The 20,042-nt window shown below is 38.0% G+C and overlaps 1 protein-coding gene across 1 annotated transcript; it reads right to left on the minus strand.

Moving 5' to 3' along the window:
• Positions 1-2,233: 2,233 nt before the first annotated feature.
• SRSF12 (serine and arginine rich splicing factor 12) lies at positions 2,234-18,817 on the minus strand. The gene is made up of 5 exons (XM_069488431.1): positions 18,753-18,817; positions 9,623-9,744; positions 8,141-8,248; positions 7,834-7,975; positions 2,234-2,603 (listed from the first exon to the last, which is right to left on the minus strand). The coding sequence occupies exons 1-5, from the start codon at positions 18,815-18,817 to the stop codon at positions 2,234-2,236; spliced, it is 807 nt and encodes a 268-aa protein (XP_069344532.1).
• Positions 18,818-20,042: the final 1,225 nt, after the last annotated feature.

The following is a 20,042-nucleotide window of genomic DNA, read 5'->3' on the forward strand; positions in this document are numbered from 1 at the left end:
GAACCCTAGAATAAAGATATTCCCAGAGGACAATTTTCCAGGGTACACAGCCAATCAATTTTCACCTAGAGTCATTAACTCATTTTCAATGAAGCCTACAGTCATTTCTTTTCCTAATCTTGTTCTCTCATCTCTCTCTAAACATCATCTTAGTTAAGCATTTAACAGTCAAGGACTTCTCTCTGGAAATGGCACAGGTAAGGTAGTCAGGGAGAGGACTCAACCCTAGCCACTCCCTAGCTCCGAAGTTTAATGGCTGCGTACCCTTGTAACTTGGCCACTCCGCATCTCAGCTTCCTCATCTGCAACACTATTTACCTTATAAGAGTGGTGTGATGATTAAACAGATGAGTGAGTAACTTAAAGCTTATAGAGCAGTGCCAAATATATAGTAAATGTTCAAAAGGGTTTGAGCTATTATCATTCCAGTTTTCCCCTCAAACCAAATAGCATCCTCCTAAGCAATCTAGGGATTACAATGGAAAACCAAGTCAAAGGTAAATCAAAAGATCAAATAATTCAGGAATACTGCCTTATTAACTTTTTACTAAGAGAGAATGATTTATGAATACAGAGGAAAGACACTACAATAAATTCCCAGTTATTTAAAATGATTGCATTTATGTATGTGAACCCAAATATTTAGAAAACATTAAAAATTACTATTAGTATTTGTTTTACTCATTCAGACTAACCTTTAAATTTTCAGTAGTGCCACATAATTTTATAACTAAATTTTATTAAAACTGAATACTTCGAAGAGTTGTAGTTGTGAAATAAATAAATTTTGCTATGATTAATAGAGAAAATCTATTCAGAAAGTACAATATACATAATTTATGGTACTTGTCCAAATATTACCAGCATACAAATTATTGTGTAAAGTTGTTTCTTACATATAGGATCTAAAATGCAAAGAAAAATGGAATTTATATTCAAAACAAATAGAAGCAACATTAGCTTCTATATACTGAAAATATGAGACGGATTTTTTTCTTAAGCACTCTAGATATAAATATTAACTGTATGAGTTGAGAACTTTTAAGTTTCAATAATATAATTCGACAAAGTATACAAGTAGAGCTCTATAAATATATCCCCTATAATAATCATATGCAAAACCATTTTATCACAAATACTACCAAAACCCTTTGGAAAACAAAACTACAAACACATTTTAAAAGAAATTATTAGTTATAATAACTACAAATGCAATAAATATCAACAAAGTAAGTTATTTGGCTTTAAAAAATGAAGGGCAGTGTAATGTAAAATTTAAATACAGCAAAGTTGCTTTTTGACGATGTAGTCTTGAGTATCTTAATACAGGTACTAAACACTTTAAAAAATAATAAGAATTATTCTATATAATTTAAAGGTGAGCTAGAACTCTAAAAATAAAAAATTAAGCAGCAGATGAAAAGTAGGTATGTAGAAATAATGGTATAAAATATGACTTTATATAAAATGTTTCACTTTTCAAATGGTAAGGCTTATTATGAATATTTTTGGATTGTGAGTGTTGCACATCATAATTTTTAGAGAAGCAGTCTCAAACCATTCAAAATCCGGTATTTCTCAAATATTTTGACTTTGTAAAGTGGACATGGTATAGGATGCAATTTTATGTCAACTTACCTATATTGTTCTACCCAATAAAAATATAAACTTTGAGCTCAGTAGAGAATGTATCTTTTGAATGTTTGATCTCTATATAAATTCTTTTCAGGATGTCAGAAATTTGTAATATGAACTAATGTCCACCAGGAATTGGCTCAAGTTTAAATACAAGACACAAAGGAGACATAGGTGTCAAACAGTTTAACTCTGCACTATGCAATTATACAGTCGTAATTACTTTTTACATGAAAGTGCTTTAAAGTCAAAATATTTTCGTAAAAGTTAATATTAATTTTACTAATAATTAATATCCAAGTAGAATTTTTAAAATTAGTGCCATTTTACCCATTTCCTTTGAAAAGCACCCTCCTACCACAATGTAAACAAAAAATGGTCCACAAAATGGTGATATTAGACATTTCATAATTTGTGGTGTGGGCCCTTGAGACCAAATCTTGATTAATCCAAAGCTAGAGACATTTATTTCTTCCACATGCCCAAAGTAACTAATATCAATTCACATTTTCTGTAAACCTTGAAGAATTTTTATTTAACATAATGAGAGGTTTAATAACTTATTATTAAAGACTACGTAGGGCTCTTCTGTTGCTGTTCACCAACTGTTTTTATGACGGTAACTCCGAGATCTGGAATGTGACCGAAAATGAGACTGTTTTGCCGATTGTGCTTTACTTTCAGAATTGGTATACCCTTTGGGAGATTTACATGGGGATCTTGCTATGGAGTCAGAATGTCTTCCATGTGATCTTGATTTTGTTCCTGAGCTAGTCTGCTTTTGAGGTGAACTTGATTGTGATTTTCCTATTGACTTGGATCTCTTTTGTAAGGATTTGGACCTTGACCGTCCTCTAGAACCAGAATTCCTTCTTGGAGTTCTTGACTGCCTTGCTGAGGTAGACCGCCTTGGTAGTGATTTGGAACGAGATTTAGACTGGCTATAAGAAAATCGCCTGTGTCGAGACCTGCAAACATTCACAATGTTAGAGCATATATTTCATACAGAACAAGAGATCAGGAAACAACACTTTCAGGAACTTATATGCTTTACATAACATTAGTTATGTTGTTACTAGATAAGCTAAAAGAAATAGTTCTAATTTTATTATGCATGCTTTTAGTTCAAATATAAGTATCAGCTGGGTGTGGTGGCTCACGCCTGTAATCCTAGCACTCTGGGAGGCCAAGGTGGGAGGATTGCTCAAGGTCAGGAGTTCGAGACCAGCCTGAGCAAGAGTGAGACCCTGTCTCTACTAAAAATAGAAAGAAATTAGCTGGACAACTAAAAAATATATATAGAAAAAAATTAGCCGGGTATGGTGGTGCATGCCTGTAGTCCCAACTACTCGGGAGGCTGAGGCAGAAGGATTGCTTAAGCCCAGGAGTTTGAGGTTGCTGTGAGCTAGGCTGACGCCATAGCACTCTAGCCCGGGCAACAGAGTGAGACTCTATCTCAAAAAAAAAAAAAAAAAGAAGAAAGAAAAATATACCTGCAAACATAGAATTCTATCCCCAGCAAAAAATATCTATCATAAATGAATATAAAAGAAAGATTTTTCAATCAAACAAAACTGAGAGAATTCACTGTCAGCAAAGGCATACGGTAAGAAATACTAAATACAGCCTGGGCAATAGTGAGACCCTGTCTCTACCAAAAAAAAAAAAAAAAAAGATAAGAAAAATTAGCAGGGCATGGTGGCATGCGCCTGTAGTCCTCCCTGCTACTCAGGAGGCTGAGGCAGGAGGATCACTTGAGCCCAGGAGTTTGAAGTTGCAGTGAGCTATGATGATGCCACTGAATTCTAGCCCAGGTAAAAGAAAGAGACCCTGTCTAAAAAAAAGAAAAAAGAAATACTGAAGATTTTAGACTGGGCCTGGTGGCTCACACATGTAATCCTAACACTTTGGGAGGCCAAGGCAGGAGGATTGCTTGAACCCAGGAGTTCAAGACCAGCCTGGGCCATACAGTGAGATCCACATCTACAAAAAATAAAAAAATTAGCTGGGTGGGGTGGCAGGTGCTTGTAGTCCCAGCTACTCTGGAGTCCGAGGCAAGAGGATTGCTTGAGCCCAGGAGTTCAAGGATGTAGTGAGCTATGACTGTGCCACTGCACTCTAGCTTGGGTGACAGAGTGAGACCCTGTCTCTAAAACAAACAAAAAAAAGAAATAGTGAATATTCTGTAGATTGAAAGAAAATGATTTTAGATATTAACACTGAACTAGAGGAAAGAATAAAGAACACTGGAAAGTGTAAATATACTGATGTAGAATATATTCTGGAATAAATGCATAGTCTTTTAGAAATTATTAAATTTCATTCATGTTGTAGATTGTTGTAGAAAACAAAATGGGGAAAATGTCCTTGAAAAAAATCCTAACATAAGAAAAGGAGGCTGAGGGGCAATTTTAACATTCTTCAGGAACATTTAGGGTTCTTATATACACACTGACATAAAGTCAACAAAGATTTATAGAATACCTAATATGGCTAGCAACTACTGCTAAGTGCTAGGGATACAAGCATGAATAAGGCAAAAGTCCTCGTCCCTCAAAGAATTCATAGTCTAGTGCCAACAACAAACTAGTTTTTTTCCTATATCCACTGAAGGCAAAGTAAGACAACTCTTTTTAGTCCAAGGTAATACCACATGTACCATATATACACAGTATATGTTAGGTTTATATGTATTCTGATCCATACACATACATACAAACACACATCCACCCACCAAAAATCTGATCCTTATGAATACTTTGAGAGCTAGGTAAGATTTACATTCTCTATAATACAACTTTTAAAATGACAAAAACCTGGCTCAGGGAGGATAAGCAATGGTCTTTTGAACCGGTACAAAGCAGAACAGCACTGTCTTGAAAGATGTGGTCCTTTCTATCCCTGATACTCCATGATGATTTGAAACAATTGATAACCCCTTTTTTTGTTTTTTGTTTCCAGCCAAGTATTTACTTTACTTTCACTAGAAGGCACAGCAATGTGAATATACACCTTATTTAGATTAATCAGGAGAAAAAAATGGTCAACTAAGGCTCTAAGCAGTGGTCCCCAACCTTTTTGGTACTAGGGACCAGTTTCATGGGAGATAATTTTTCCACGGACTGGGGATGGGGGGGTGGGCTGTTGTGGGTGGGGTGTGTGTGCTGCAGAGCTCAGGCAGTGATGCTCTGTCCATTTCCTAACACGCACGGACTGGTAATGGGCCGAGGCCTGGGGGTTAGGGACTGCAACTCTAATTTGGAAGAGCTGGAAACAAATTAAATTCTTAATGAATCCAATGGATAACTTCTTTTCTTTTTTCCTTTACAAACCACATCTTTTTCATCAAGGCCAGTGAATTACTATTCAGTAATTTAGGATACTGCTGCTTAGGTACAATATGACATCTACATTGATCTTTCATTTATAGATTAAATCATTCATTTTATATATTCTACCCACATCATTTTTTTGGTTTTGTTTTGTTTTTTGAGACAGAGTCTCACTCTGTTGCCTGGGCTAGAGTGCCTTGGCATCAACCTAGCTCACAGCAACCTCAAACTCCTGGGCTCAAGCAATCCTTCTGCCTCAGCCTCCCGAGTAGCTGGGACTACAGGCATGTGCCACCATGCCCAGCTAATTTTTTCTACATATTTTTTAGTTGTCCAGCTAATTTCTTTCTATTTTTAGTAGAGACACGGTCTGACTCTTGCTCAGGCTGGTCTCAAACTCCTGATCTTGAGCAATCGTCCCACCTCGGCCTCCCAGAGTGCTAGGATTATAGGCATGAGCCACCATGCCCAGCCTACCCACATCATTTTAAACTTAGGCTAAACTATGTACAGGTTGAGCATCCCTAATCTGAAAATCTGAAACTTTCTGGGTGCTGACACCACAAGTGGAAAAATCCACACCTGACTTTATGTGACGAGTTGCCGTCAAAACTGTCTTCCACTGCATGAAATTATTTAAAATATTATATAAAATTACCTTCAGGCTATGAGTATAAGGTGTATATGAAACATAAATGAATTTCATGTTTAAACTTGGGTCCCACCCCCAAGATACCTCGTTATGTATAAGCAAATATTCCAAAATCTGAAAAATATAAAATCTAAAACACTTCTGACTCCAAGCATTTTGGAAAAGGGGTATTCAAGCTATATATGTGTATATAGATAGATAGAAATAAAATTCACATTAATTTGAACTGTTGAACATCACTCCCGTACAATATTCAGATCCTCTGTGAAGCCAGAAACAGTGTAATTGGTATTAGTGTTGCTTTCCTGTACATAAAGCATGTAAATTTTAAAAATGTACATATTAATTTGCTCTTACCATGTTTTAAGTTCTATAAATATAACTTCGTATTTGAGTGTAGAAACTGTATGTCATAATCTAAATCTCAAATAGCCAATCAATGGAAAAATGGCTTTCCTTGGCCATAGGACAAACTGAATCATTCTCCATAAGATGCAAGGGAGGTTTATATTGTTACTCTACCAGAGAAAGGATAATAAAAAGGATCAGTTTCCAAAATATAGTATGGCTATTTATAAATAGTTCTTCACCAATCTTGATAATGGTCCAATCCTGACCTGGGTTCTCTTGGCTTATAAAAGAAACTTAAAGCTTTCCCACCTTCACGCCTACCCAAGGACAGGTTCATATCAGAGGAAAGGTACTTATCTGACATGTAAGATTTGAGGGCTCTGACCAGGCCACATGTTACAGCAATCCGGATTTTGGGGTATGAAGAAGTCATAGAACTTAGATATGGTTCTCTCTTATACTTCTCTTCCACCTGGCTGGAGGAATAGGACCCAGGCCACTTCACAGTCTTGTTTTTAGAACTAGAGACTTGCTTACAGTAATGATTCTCTCTTTTTAGCTCTGGAATGCATACTGTATGTTAGACTTTTTATTAGGATCTGGGAGTTGATGAATTGAGGGGCCATGAGTGAAAGTAAACAGTACTGATGACCAGCTTTGATTTGAAGCTATGTGGGCCTATCTAGCTACATGTGGTCCAGGAAGCCAACCCTTTTATTATTCAGAGGGTGAGTGTACTGTTGTAAATGCCGATTGTTCTCTAAGATCATTCTTTAAGAATGAACAGATGCTGTGAGCTAGGCTGACGCCACGGCACTCACTCTAGCCTGGGCAACAGAGTGAGACTCTGTCTCAAAAAAAAAAAAAAAAAAAAAAAAGAATGAACAGAATCCAACTTAAAATTCTACATGCCTATGAAAAAATGACAGCATTAAAACTCAAGATAAATATTATAACTGTTTAAGAATTTAGGCAGGCCAATACAATATCGGTTGTTATTTCAATAGCTTCACCATTTAGTTTCCCCTGTGATTTGCTATTATTCTAACAGAAACAAACCACTGGCTAGCAAAACAGATAACTTACAAATATCTCTTCTCCCCTCAAAATACTATTTTTATGTCTTCTTCAAAACTGCCATACTTGGAATTTATTTTTTTTATTTATTTATTTTTTTGAGACAGAGTCTTACTCTGTTGCCCAGGCTAGAGTGCCGTGGCATCAGCCTAGCTCACAGCAACCTCAAACTCCTGGGCTCAAGCAATCCTTCTGCCTCAGCCTCCCAAGTAGCTGGGACTACAGGCATGTGCCACCATGCCCAGCTAATTTTTTCTATATATATTTTTAGTTGGCCAGATAATTTCTTTCTATTTTTAGTAGAGACGAGGTCTTGCTCTTGCTCAGGCTGGTCTCAAACTCCCGAGCTCAAACGATCCTCCCACCTCGGCCTCCCAGAGTGCTAGGATTACAGGCATGAGCCACCAGGCCAGCCCTTAATCACTTTTAGAACTCAAGATTCCAAACTGTTGGGCTCATTTAAGAAAATTCACCTAAAATTATTCACCTTGTTTACTGAGTATATATATTTGTATATTTTGCCTTTTCTTTGGTATATATTATCTTCCCATTTAAAAAGTTAAAGTTAAGTCTGTCATGAAATAAATACACTGGAAGGTATCCAATAAACCCAAGTTAAGCAACAATACATGATAAATAGAGAAGAGCATTTTTTCCTACAAAAGTTGATTGTTTATGTATGTAAAACAAAATGATTCAAGTGGCCTGTTTTGACAAACTCTTAAAAATGTTTTCTAGAAAAAGTAGAAAATGAAGTTTTCAATCCTCTTGTTTTTTTGTACTCACTCTTTAAGGCTATCAGAACGCCTCCTGTTTCTTCCCCATGAAGAACTCCTACTTCGAGTTCTTCTTTGGCTGGGGCTTCTTGATCTCCTATGATCACTTGGAGAACAAGGATGACGTTCTTTTGATTTCATTTGGCCTGGTGCTAGAATATAAAGAACAAGACTTATAACATAATTCATTACCTGAAAACTGCAGTAACAGCCACTTAACTAGTATCATTTTCAGAAAGAATTTTACATAAAAAAATCTGCCATCGCTGAAACTCATTCTGCTGAATAAACAAGATCTAATGTTTAGTCACACTTACTTTTGCGATCACCTTGTGCAAACTGTATTTCAATTTGACGGCCACATACCCACTTTCTATTGAGGTTATAAAGAGCATCTTCAGCATCTCGAACATCTTCAAATATGACTAGCTGTTAAGGACACTTTGAACATCAGATATCAAGTAAAAATATTTTTGAGGTATTATTTACATGTGAAATGAAATTCACAGGAAAAAAGTTCAAGTTATTAAACTCACATCTATAATATGAATAATCAGAAAAAATCTTTTACTTTTTATTATGAAAACAAATGTGCCATTATGATTTAGAAGAGTGACTCTAAAAATAAAAAGAACATCCCTGATAGTCTAGTGGTTAGGAAACAAAACAAAACGAACAAAAATGTGTAACTGTACCTTTATAATGTATGTAATATAATATGTAGTTGCAGTATGCATGTATAATTTGAAACATGTTGCAGGGAAAAAAAGTCCAAAATTGGCTAGCATAATAGGGTGAATTCTTTATCTGTAACTTTGAATTACAAGAAAAAAATAATAAAGTGAATTGTTTAGGACTCACTCCCTTCTTTCAGAAAGGATCCATCAGGTTTTTCACTGAATATCAGCATGCAGGAGCCTTTATTCTGAAATTAAAATTACTTTTTTCATTAAAAGGCTTTTTAATTATGACATTTAGGACAAATTACTTATAGTAAACAAAATTATACATATACAAGTGAGTTAAAACAAAAACTGATTTTGTCCTTTAAAAATATCTACCTTTGAACGTACCACTTTAAACATTCCTTTGTTTTTACTACTTGGGATGTAAGTATAAACGGAACATAAAAGCAATCTGTAAACATCTGGCATTACATATACTGGTTTGTATACCCTACTAAACTTCTTATCTGTATCAATCATATCAAACCTAACTATAATGGAAATTGGCTATATAAAAATGATTAAATAGCTATTATATTAGGAGGCTGTTCTCTGGTTTAATTTTTTAAAAAATAGCAAACAGAAAAAGCTCAAGAAATGTAATTCAACATGAGACTTTGGCAATTACCTCAATGTCACTTGATCTTGAACCTTGACCTTTACTCTGTAAGGCTTGCAAGATGGACTTTATAAGAGACGCAGAACCAACAAAATCAGACTTGGCTTTGACTCTGGAACTCTGAGTAAATGTAGGAAAGCCGAAGTCTCAACCTGGTGTTGGCTTTGTCTTTTGCTTGATAAAGACTTCCCCTCTTCCAGGTCTTTATATCTGTGTCCACCCTCCCTCTTTACTCCTTGATGCTTGAACTTTAGGTGCCTTTTGTCTCGGTTTATGCTTGGATTCTAGCTAACAAGTTGGTTCAAACTGGGGGGCGCTTGCCAGCTACTGTGGACTGCTTTAGATTTTCTGAGATAAAAAAATAAACACATTTAATTAGGCAATATTAATCTCATAACATATGCTCCTGAACACATATGTATAAGCACATGTATGTAGTATATTCACACGCACACAGTAAAATAAAGGATATTGAACATAAGCAAATCCTCTTGGGCGGCGAGTGTAGAAGTCAAGTGGAATGTAAACGTCTACTATAGGGCCATATCGACCAAATTCACGGCGCAAGTCCTCAGGCCTGAAGTGTTTTAGAAATAGGGCAAAGAAATATGAATAGCTAGATTAAAATATTTTGCCTACAGAAATCCAGTTGAAACCTTCAAAAGAAAGAACACTATCTAGATCAGAATTATCTAAAATCGTCTCTCATAAGAATCACCCAAGGATTTGAAAGAAAGAGAAGAAAAAAACAGTCTCAAGCTTCTCTCTTGGAGATTCTGATTCCAGAAGTCTGGATTAGGGACTGGAAATCTGCATTTTTGCAAGTACTCCAGGGGTTGTCATGGTAGTCAATTTCCAGAAACACTGACCCACCACATCTACCTCTGAAAGTTATTACATTACAAGACTTAATAATTAACTGTTTCATTAAGAACACATTTATTTGCCTCATTATAATTTTATGTTTATTTTAATCTTGTTTTCAGATAGCAAGAATTAAATTCTAAAGAAGTCCTAGAATTATTTCTTAGGCTTTAAAAAAAAATGGAAGTTTTCCTATTAAACATAAAGCAAAATAACTATAGTATTTTCAAATCTGACAGTTATTTTAAGCCTGTTGTATGCCTTCTACTATGATGGGTACTGCAGAGGAAATACCACTGCTAAAAAATATATACAGCATATTTGCCTTCATGGAGCTACAATTTAAATGAAGAGACAAAATATTTAGCAGTAAAGCAGTTATAGTACATTTATATATTATTATGACATATAATAATATATATGTTGTTACTCTGTTATATTACACTGTTCATCTTAAGACCACTTAATTCTTACAATAACCTTATGGTTGTCTACAGATGAGGACACAGATAGATTAACCCTTCTAAGGTCACTGAGCCAGCAAGAGACAGAGCTGGAACCAAACTTCCACAGTCTGACATTAGTCTGTATTCTTAACCACTATGCCACACTGCCTCTTGGAGAAACCTCAGGGAGTCAGCATCAATCTGTGAGCATAAAATGTGGCTCAAGAGAAATAAGAACACAGTACTTCAAAACATAGTGTACAGAGAAAAGACTCAAAGATGACTGACTGCAAAGCTTCTTAGGCAAATGGAAGAAAGTGTCGGTGACAAAACTTAGAAAAGAGAGGGGAGGGAGAAGAGAAGCAAAAGAAGCACCTTTCAGGTTTAGAATTTCAGGTGATGGTGGAACATCCACGAGTTCTATAAGCAACTGAAAATTGTGATTATACAAATTACATTCACTTTATTTTTTCTCAAGACTAGAAGTCAGTGATTAAGGCATGAGAATTTAGGAATTATTATGTAAAGATTCAACTGACATTCACTAAGCACCCACTGTATGCCAGGCAGCATAGTCAATATTATGACATACTTTATTTCATTTAATACTCATTATAACATGTTTGCCTTCCTTGACAGAGTTTTAGTTTTAAAGGACAGAGACAATGTCTTTTTTCTTTCACTTATTCATTCAACAAGTACTTATTGAGTACCAACTATGTGCCAGGCCCTAGGGATATGGTGAGGAACAAGAAAAACACAATTCCTGCTCCCACAGAACACAGACTATGAGGTAAAGATTCTCAGCCATTCCTAATATTAGAATCATCTTTGAATGGGATGTTACAGAAACAGACACCCTAGCCTGATACATTAACTCTGGATCTAATTGTTTCCCAGAGTAAAGCTCAATTAGGTTTCATTGTTTAAGGGTTTCATAGGCAAGACTAAAGACTGAGAATCACTGCTAAAGCAGGTATTTTCAGCAGCATATCTCTGTATCTAGTGTAGCTGCTGGGTACACAGTAAGCACTCAATATATATTTGCCTCTCAGTGAGTGAAGAACACATTACTGTTACCATTTAAGAGTTAAGGAGACTGAGGGTAGAAAAGTTACCCTGCCCAGAGGTATACACAGCCAGTAGCAAAGCTAGAATTCAAATGAATGTCTTCTGAGCCAACTAATCCCATCAACCAAATTGTGGCAGCTAAGAGAAAAGGGATCCTAGATAATATAAAGAAGGAGGCTGGAGCAATATGCGTAACAGAGGCTTGGAGTCCTGGAAGCCAAGGGTGATGGGAGTGTGAAGGAACAGATCTTCTCAAAAGAGCTGGTTCCCATTCAGTATCTCCAATCCCTTAGCTGTTGTTTTGTTTTCATTTATTTTGGCACTTTTGGTGTAATCTACTTCAACATTCAGAAGACTATAGAGAATAGTAAAATAAACTCCTATGCATCCACCAACAAGATTTATTTTATCTCAATACTTGCCATATTTGCCATAATTTTCAGTATTTTTTAGAAATGAGACATTATAGCCTTCTACTTTAATCATTGGTTCAATCTCTGTTAAATTAAAAAAAAGAAAAAAAATAATCATCGGTGTTCATCATTTTCCTACACACTTACATTTTTACTGCAAATGCATATATACACAAAAAGGTGTTTTACAAATTTTGCATAAATGGTACCGGATTATTTCTATCTTGCCATTCCCCCTTTAGATTTCTCCATGTAGCTCTAGTTCACTCATTTTAACTCTGCATGATATTTTTATAAACAAACCACAGTTTATTCATCCATTTTTCTGTGGATGAACATTTAAGATGTTTCCTTTTTTAAAATTTTTGTTTAAATTGCAAACTATGCTGCAGTGCACATTATGGTACATGTTCTTCCTAGAGCTCTGCTAGAGCTCTCTGGGATGTATTATCATACTAGCAAAGGAATCGGCGGGCTGGAGGATATGCCTATCTTCAGCTTCACTACATGTTCTCCAAAGTGGCCAAACCAACATACACTTCCCAAAACATGCATGAGAATTCCCACTACCCCACCTCCTCATTAACATCTTTCAATCCCTGTCATTCTGAAGGATATGAAGTAAATGTAGTTTTAATTTTAATTTATTTAATGACCAATGTGTTGCAATATCTTTTCATACTTATAGGCCATTTATCTCATTTAAACACCTAGGAGAGGAATGGCTGGATCAAAGAGGATGTATATAATTTACTTTTATACAACTGCCAAGCACTTCTACAAAGTGATTATACTGTTCAATACTGGTTGTACCATTCAATATCCCCATCAGTAAAGTGTAAGAGTTCCATGTGGTGACAATCTTTGTTAGCACTTGGTATTGTCAGTCTTTTTAATTTTAGCCATTCAAGTGGATGCTAAGTGGGATCTCATTGTGGTTTTAAAGTGCATTTCCCTAATGACAAATGATATTGAGCACTTTTTCATGTGCTAACTGGCCATTGTATACAGTAGGCCCTCCAAATCCTAAGGTTCAGCATTCTAGGATTCAACTAATCACAGATAGAAAATGTTGTTAGAGGCCGGGCGCGGTGGCTCACGCCTGTAATCCTAGCACTCTGGGAGGCCGAGGTGGGCGGATCGCTTGAGGTCAGGAGTTCAAGACCAGCCTGAGCAAGAGTGAGACCCCCATCTCTACTAAAAAAATAGAAAATTATATGGACAGCTAAAAATACATATAGAAAAAACTAGCCGGGCATGGTGGTGCATGCCTGTAGTCCCAGCTACTCGGGAGGCTGAGACAGGAGGATCGCTTGAGCCCAGGAGTTTGAGGTTGCTGTGAGCTAGGCTGACGCCATGGCACTCACTCTAGCCTGGGCAACAGAGTGAGACTCTGTCTCAAAAAAAAAAAAAAAAAAAGAAAAGAAAATGTTGTTAGAAACCGATTTAAAAAATACAATACAAATAAAATATACAGTATGACAATAATTTACACACCATTTACATTGTGTTAAATATTGTAAGTAATCTAGACATGATTTAAAGTATACAGGAGGATGTGCATAGGTTATATGTAAGTACTATGCCATTTTATATCAAGAACTTGAGCATCTGCAGATTTTGGTATCCCTGGGGGACATCCATGAACACCAAAGGATGATTATATTTTTTTCTTTGTGAAGTGTTTGAGATTTTTGCTCATTTTTAATAATAATATTTGTCTTTTTATTGTTGAGTTGTGAAAGTTCTGGAAACAAGTCGTTTGTCACATACGTTTTGTGAGTATTTTCTCCCAGTCTGTGGCTTGAAATTTTAATTTTGGTGAAATCTAATTTACCAATATTTTTTTTCTTTTATGGTAACTGCTTTGTCCTATAAGAAATCTTTGCTTATCCCCAGGTAACGAAGATATTCTGTTTCTTCTGAAAGCTTTATAGTTTGATTTTTTACATTTTGATCAATGTACCAGCTCAAATTATGATGTGAGGCAGTTCACTTTTTTCCTATACAGATATCCAGGTGTTCCAGTACTACATGTTGAAAAGCCTTTCCTTTGTCCACTGGATTGCTTTGCTGCCTTTGTCAAAAATCAATTCACTCTGTAAGTTTGGGTTATTTATGGACTCTGTCCTGTTCTATTGAACTATTAGTCTACTTTTAGGCTAATATCACATCATTTTGATTAATGTATCTTTTTAGTAAGTCTTGAAGTCAGGAAGTTTACGTTTTCCAGCTTCAGTGTCCTTTTTCAATATTATTTTGGCTGTTCTAGATCCTCAGCATATCAACATAAATTAAAATTAACTTGTCATTTTTTTAAAAAAGGCTTTGATCAGGATTGCCTCAAATCTATAGATTTGGGAGAGAACTGATGACAATAATTTGTTTTCTAATCCATGAATATGGTATATCTATAAATTTATTTAGTTCTTTTAAACTTTTTCTTGGCAATGTTGTAGCTTTTCAGTGCAAAGGATTTTGCACATTTTTTGTTACATTTATTCCTAGTATGCTTTTTGATGCTATGATAAATGAAGTTAAAAAAAAAGTGGAGGGGAGGAGGGACAAAAAAAAAAAGAAAAACAATAAATGAAATTGTTTTTAAAACTCATTGTTTTCAATTGTTTGCTGTTACATATATAGAAATTAAGTTTTCATAAATTTATCTTGTATCCTGATAATTTACTGAAATCATTACTAGTTATGGTAGTTTTGTTGTCGTTAATTTCTTAGTGTCTTCTATGTAAACATGTCACCCAAGAATGGGGACCAGTTTTACTTCTACCTTTCCAATTTTTGTCTTTTTTTTTTCTTGCACTGGTTAGGACTTGCAAAATGTTGAATGGAGATTATGAGAGTAGGCATCCTTGTCTTATTCCTGATCTTAGAGGGAAAATATACAGTCTTTTACCACTAAGTATGATGTTAGCTATAGGTTTTTCATATATGCCCTATATTAGGCTGAAGAAGTTCCCTTCTATTCCTAGTTCTTGTTGAGACTTTTTATCATGAATGTTGCTGAATTTTGTTTAATGCTTTTTCTACATCACCGTCAAACATACAGCCTCAAATACACTGCATCCGAAGAATGCTACTTAAGTAGTCCAATACAGGACTGTTTAGTATCTTGATTGTTCCTTCCCAACGTAAGATATGCATTAAAATGGGAATGTTGTATTTGAGATTTAGACATTACTTTGTTCCATTGTATACTACATTTGACATTTAAAAAAATTATTCTAGCTCTACACAGTAAAAAAGCAAAAGTATTAACATTTTTCCTAGTGTACATCTTGTTTCACCAGTGAAAAGAAACATAACACAAATTTAACAACTTATTTTTAAAATTTCTTCAGTTACTGTGCTCAATTTCATTTCCATCAAATTTTAGGCTAATTCACAGTGTCTTTTAATGTCTCCTGCTTTACAGTATCTATTAAAATGGCCACCTCAAAGAAACATTTTAAAGAAAAGTTGTCTTTAAAACATCCTTATTCAATAAAATTTGAAAAATATTTGAAAATAGGAAAGAAGACAATCAGTCAAGTCCTACCACCCAAATGAATTTCTTTCTAGACTTATTTTCTATATTTTTACTTTCTTTCATTTTTGAATACACAGTCAAGTGCTGCATAACAAATATTTCTGTCAACGATGGACCCCGTATGTGACAATGGTCCCATAAGATTATAATGAAGCTGTACTATACAGGTGTACCATTTTTAAAAATCTTTTACACCATATTTTTACTGTACCTTTTGTATGTTTACATATGTTTTAATATACAAATACTTAACAATATGTTACAACTGCCTACATTATTCAGTACAGTAACACGCTGCACAGGTTTGTAGCCTGGGAGCAATAGGCCATCCCATGTAGGCTAAATCTGCAGGTTTTACCGCATGGTAGATTCGTATTTACCCAATGACAAAATCACCTAATGACAAATTTCTCAATTTATCTTCATCATTAAGCAATGTAAGATTGTAACTGAAATCACACTACATATATAATTTTATACCACATTTATTCTAACATTTTTATCCCAATGATTTTCTTTATAAGCATACTAAATGTTAGAGCTAATTTAAAATGTGTCTAGGTGTCATATTGCTAGTTAACTTATGCTGCATACCACTTCGTACCAAAAGGTTGTTAATACAGGTTACATGTGATGATTATACTTTTTTTTTTTTTTTTTGAGACAGAGTCTCACTTTGTTGTCCAGGCTAGGGTGAGTGCCGTGGCATCAGTCTAGCTCACAGCAACCTCAAACTCCTGGACTTAAGCGATCCTACTGCCTCAGCCTCCCGAGTAGCTGGGACTACAGGCATGCGCCACCATGCCCGGCTAATTTTTTTTTTTGTATATATATATTTTAGTTGTCCATATAATTTCTTTCTATTTTTAGTAGAGACGGGGTCTCACTCTTGCTCAGGCTGGTCTCGAACTCCTGACCTTGAGCCATCCACCCGCCTCGGCCTCCCAGAGTGCTAGGATTACAGGCGTGAGCCACCGCGCCCGGCCTATACTTTCATAACACCACACACTAGCTATGCAATTTTGGGTAAGATACTTAACCTAAACCTTGGTTTCTTATTTGTAAAATGGGGTTAATAAAGATCATATATTACAGGAATATTGAGAAAATTTAATAAGATACGTAAAGTTTTTAGTACAGCACCTGGCATAATGAATATTTAACAAATGTTAGTGATTATTACTTCATTAAGACAATATAACCTTGTAGATTTTGATTGCCTGCTAGTAGTAGCACTAAAAAGTGGTGAAAAATGGAAAAGGAAATCAATAAATCTTAGTTATCAGTCTCAATTACTCAGTGGTGGATTACCTATATCAGTGGTTAGGTATCACCCGCAGATGTGTTCCGTCTGGCTTGCACAATGTCTAAACATTTTTAGAATGTGTGGAAACATGAAATTATTGAAAACAGGAAATATTTTACAGCTGTTAAATATATAAAAGTGGGAATTTCATGTGATTCAACTTAATAAATGCTAGCATTTTAAAATTGAGTTTACAAACACAATATCTAGATTTCTGACTTCTCTTGAAAATTAGGAAAATGTGGCAACAAGGAGCCCAAATGCCTGCATGGCAGCTATCAGCTGGAGCTTGGTAGCAGACGCTGCTCCCTTTAGATGGCACGTGTCCTTTTCCATTTGCTACAGTCCACCTCATGCTATTGTGCCTTATAATCTGACAAATTCACTCATGTATATTACTGTGGCTGGCCCCTGTGACCATTACAATTTCTTTCCCTTCCTTCCCTCCCTCCCTTCCTTCCCTCCTTCCTTTTCTCAGCTTGTTCAGTTTTCAAGTGGTCTGTTTAACTATGGGATTTTTCTTTTTCACCCTGCCTAAATCATAAATTTTGCTGGTGTTTTCTTTTCTTTTTTTTTTTTTTTGAGACAGCGTCTTACTCCGTTGCCCGGGCTAGAGTGCCATGGCATCAGCCTCGCTCACAGCAACCTCAAACTCCTGGGCTCAAGCAATCCTCCTGCCTCAGCCTCCCGAGTAGCTGGGATTACAGGCATGTGCCACCATGCCCGGCTAATTTTTTCTGTATATATTTTTAGTTGTCCATATAATTTCTTTCTATTTTTAGTAGAGACGGGGTCTCGCTCTTGCTCAGGCTGGTCTTGAACTCCTGACCTCGAGTGATCCACCCACTTAGGCCTCCCAGAGTGCTAGGATTACAGGCGTGAGCCACTGCGCCTGCCCGGCCTTTTCTCGTGTTTTCTATGTATTTATAAACACGTTGAAAGAAGAAATATAAACACAGGCATCTTTTAGATGTTAACTAAGATATATTAACTAACAGTCTATAGTTGTGACATGTATATTTGTGGTAATCAAATAAAAAATACGTAATATTTATTTAATCCTTAAAGGTAAATTATGATGCTTCAGATGACTATGGAGTCAAGAGCTCCACATATTTGTACCTGTCTAGCCCCAGGTAAGTCATTAAAACTCAGCTTTAGCTTTCTCTTGTGTACAAGATAATATTGCACACCTAGCAAGGTTGGAGGGGGGAGTAAATTAAGTAAGCCCAGTGAAATGAAAAGTCTACTAATGTCGCACCCCCCCCCCCGCATTAAAGGAGAAAGAAAGTGCTACACGAAGAAGTCATTCTTTAAGATCTACGTTTAGACACTATGTAAAAAGAATTCTCAAGGGGGACGGGGAGGACTTAGCATCAGAATCAACCAGGTTAAGTCCAACCCAACCGTTATTAATACTGTACTCAGAACTTTAAAGAAAAACGTACAGATCTCATTCCTTAAAGTTATCTTTTGTATTTTGAATACAATTGCATAAAGAACATTTAACCAACACCATCTGTAGTAGATCAGAACTGGGGGGAAGGAAATTGTAAGGCCCAAGGTACGCATTATTTTACAGTACGTTCTCATCACCCTCAATTCTTCTTCATCTCGGAGGGCTGGACACGCGGTTTTACTGGGGCAGGGCGGCGACAAAGGGGCCGAAGCGCAGGCACTCGCGGGAGCCAGAGCACTCGCGGCGAGGGGCGGGGAGGGACCCGGGCCACCGGGAGAGGGGCGGCCTGCGCTGCGCCGGCGCCGGTGCGAGGCCGGGGCGGGCCGGGGGCACGGAGGCGCGAGTCCCGCCCAGGCCCCGCGCAGCCCTGGGGCTCGCACGCGCCCGGGGGCGGCTCCGTGCGGACCGGCCCGGCCTGGCCCCGCTCCACGGCCGTTACCCGCCCCTCCCCCGCGCCCCCACCTGCAGCCGCGGCCGCTCACCTGGTGGCGTCCGCGACGTTCCTGACGAACAGGGAGGTGTTGGGGGGCCTCGTGTAGCGAGACATGACCGCTGCCTCCGTTCCCTCCGCCTCTGCCCGCGGCCGCTGGGCTCGCTCCGTCTCTCGCTACCGCCGCCGCCACTGGCGCTCCGCCGGCCCCCGGCGCGACCCCCTCCCCGCGGCCTCGGCCCCGCCAGCGCGCAGCCGCAGACACCGCGCGGAGGGGTTGCTGCGCGGCGCCAGCGCGGCCGCACTGACCGCGGGGCGGGGGCGGGGGCGGGGCGGGCGCGGCCGGGGCTGGGGTCCCGGGGGCTGCGGGACTCCGGGCGGGGGCGGCGGGGTCAGGGTGTGTCCGGACGGCGGGGGCCGGAGGGGGCCTCCGGGCCGAGGCGGGGGAGCCCAGGGTTAGCGAGAAAAGGAGAGAGCGTGGCGGGGCTGGGGGTGGGGGTGGGCGTGGGTGGGGGTGACGGCCGCGTTAGACCGCGCAGCAGCCCGGCCGCCGCTGGGGCCTTCATCGCATCATCCTCGGCCGGAGACCTTCGCAATCGTTAGGCCTCCTGCATTTCTAGTCTTAAGCGTTAGGCTTTTTAACTGTGAGATGTTGGGTTGGTTGGTTTGCTTTTTTAATGTTTGGATTCTTCATCCGTTATTCGCTTGGGGCGTAATGTTCATTACGTGCAGATGGCATTCGTGCAGATGTTTGAGTGTCTGCTACCGCCAGGCACTGTTCTAGTGCAGGATACAGCAAGGAACTAACAGGCCAGGTCCCTCCCCTCAGAGTTTACGTTCTAGAGAGGGGGCAGACAACAAAGGAATGAACAAATGAATACATGATGTAGAAGAAAGCAGTTAAAATGCCATGTCAATTAAGCAAATTTAAATTATCCTCCTCCCATTTCTCCAAAATGTTGTAGCCGGTCACTTTCTAGTTATCCTCTTGCCTCCACCTTTGTTCCTGTGGCCGACACAACCTGTTATCCAGGGCTGGGACTATAACCAGGTAACTCACACATATTAATAACGTACCCTTTCACTCTCAGAAGTGGTCTGCTTTGGGGTGTAAATCATATAATCACCCTACCTAGCCCACAGCCTGCTGAAAGGCTGTGGAGGTTCCTGGGTCTGCAGCGCTTCTGAAACAGTGTCGGCTCGTTCATTCAGAAGGAATTGCTCTGGCGCAGCAGACACAGGGCTAGACTGGGAATGGATGGTGGGGAGGGAAGGCGAGGTGTGTATTCTTATGGAGGTTACAATTTGGCAGGGAAGCAGAATCTAATCATCTCACTGGTAA

This window comes from Eulemur rufifrons, chromosome 15, assembly GCF_041146395.1.
Source record: "Eulemur rufifrons isolate Redbay chromosome 15, OSU_ERuf_1, whole genome shotgun sequence".
NCBI classification, from domain to species: Eukaryota; Metazoa; Chordata; class Mammalia; order Primates; family Lemuridae; genus Eulemur; species Eulemur rufifrons.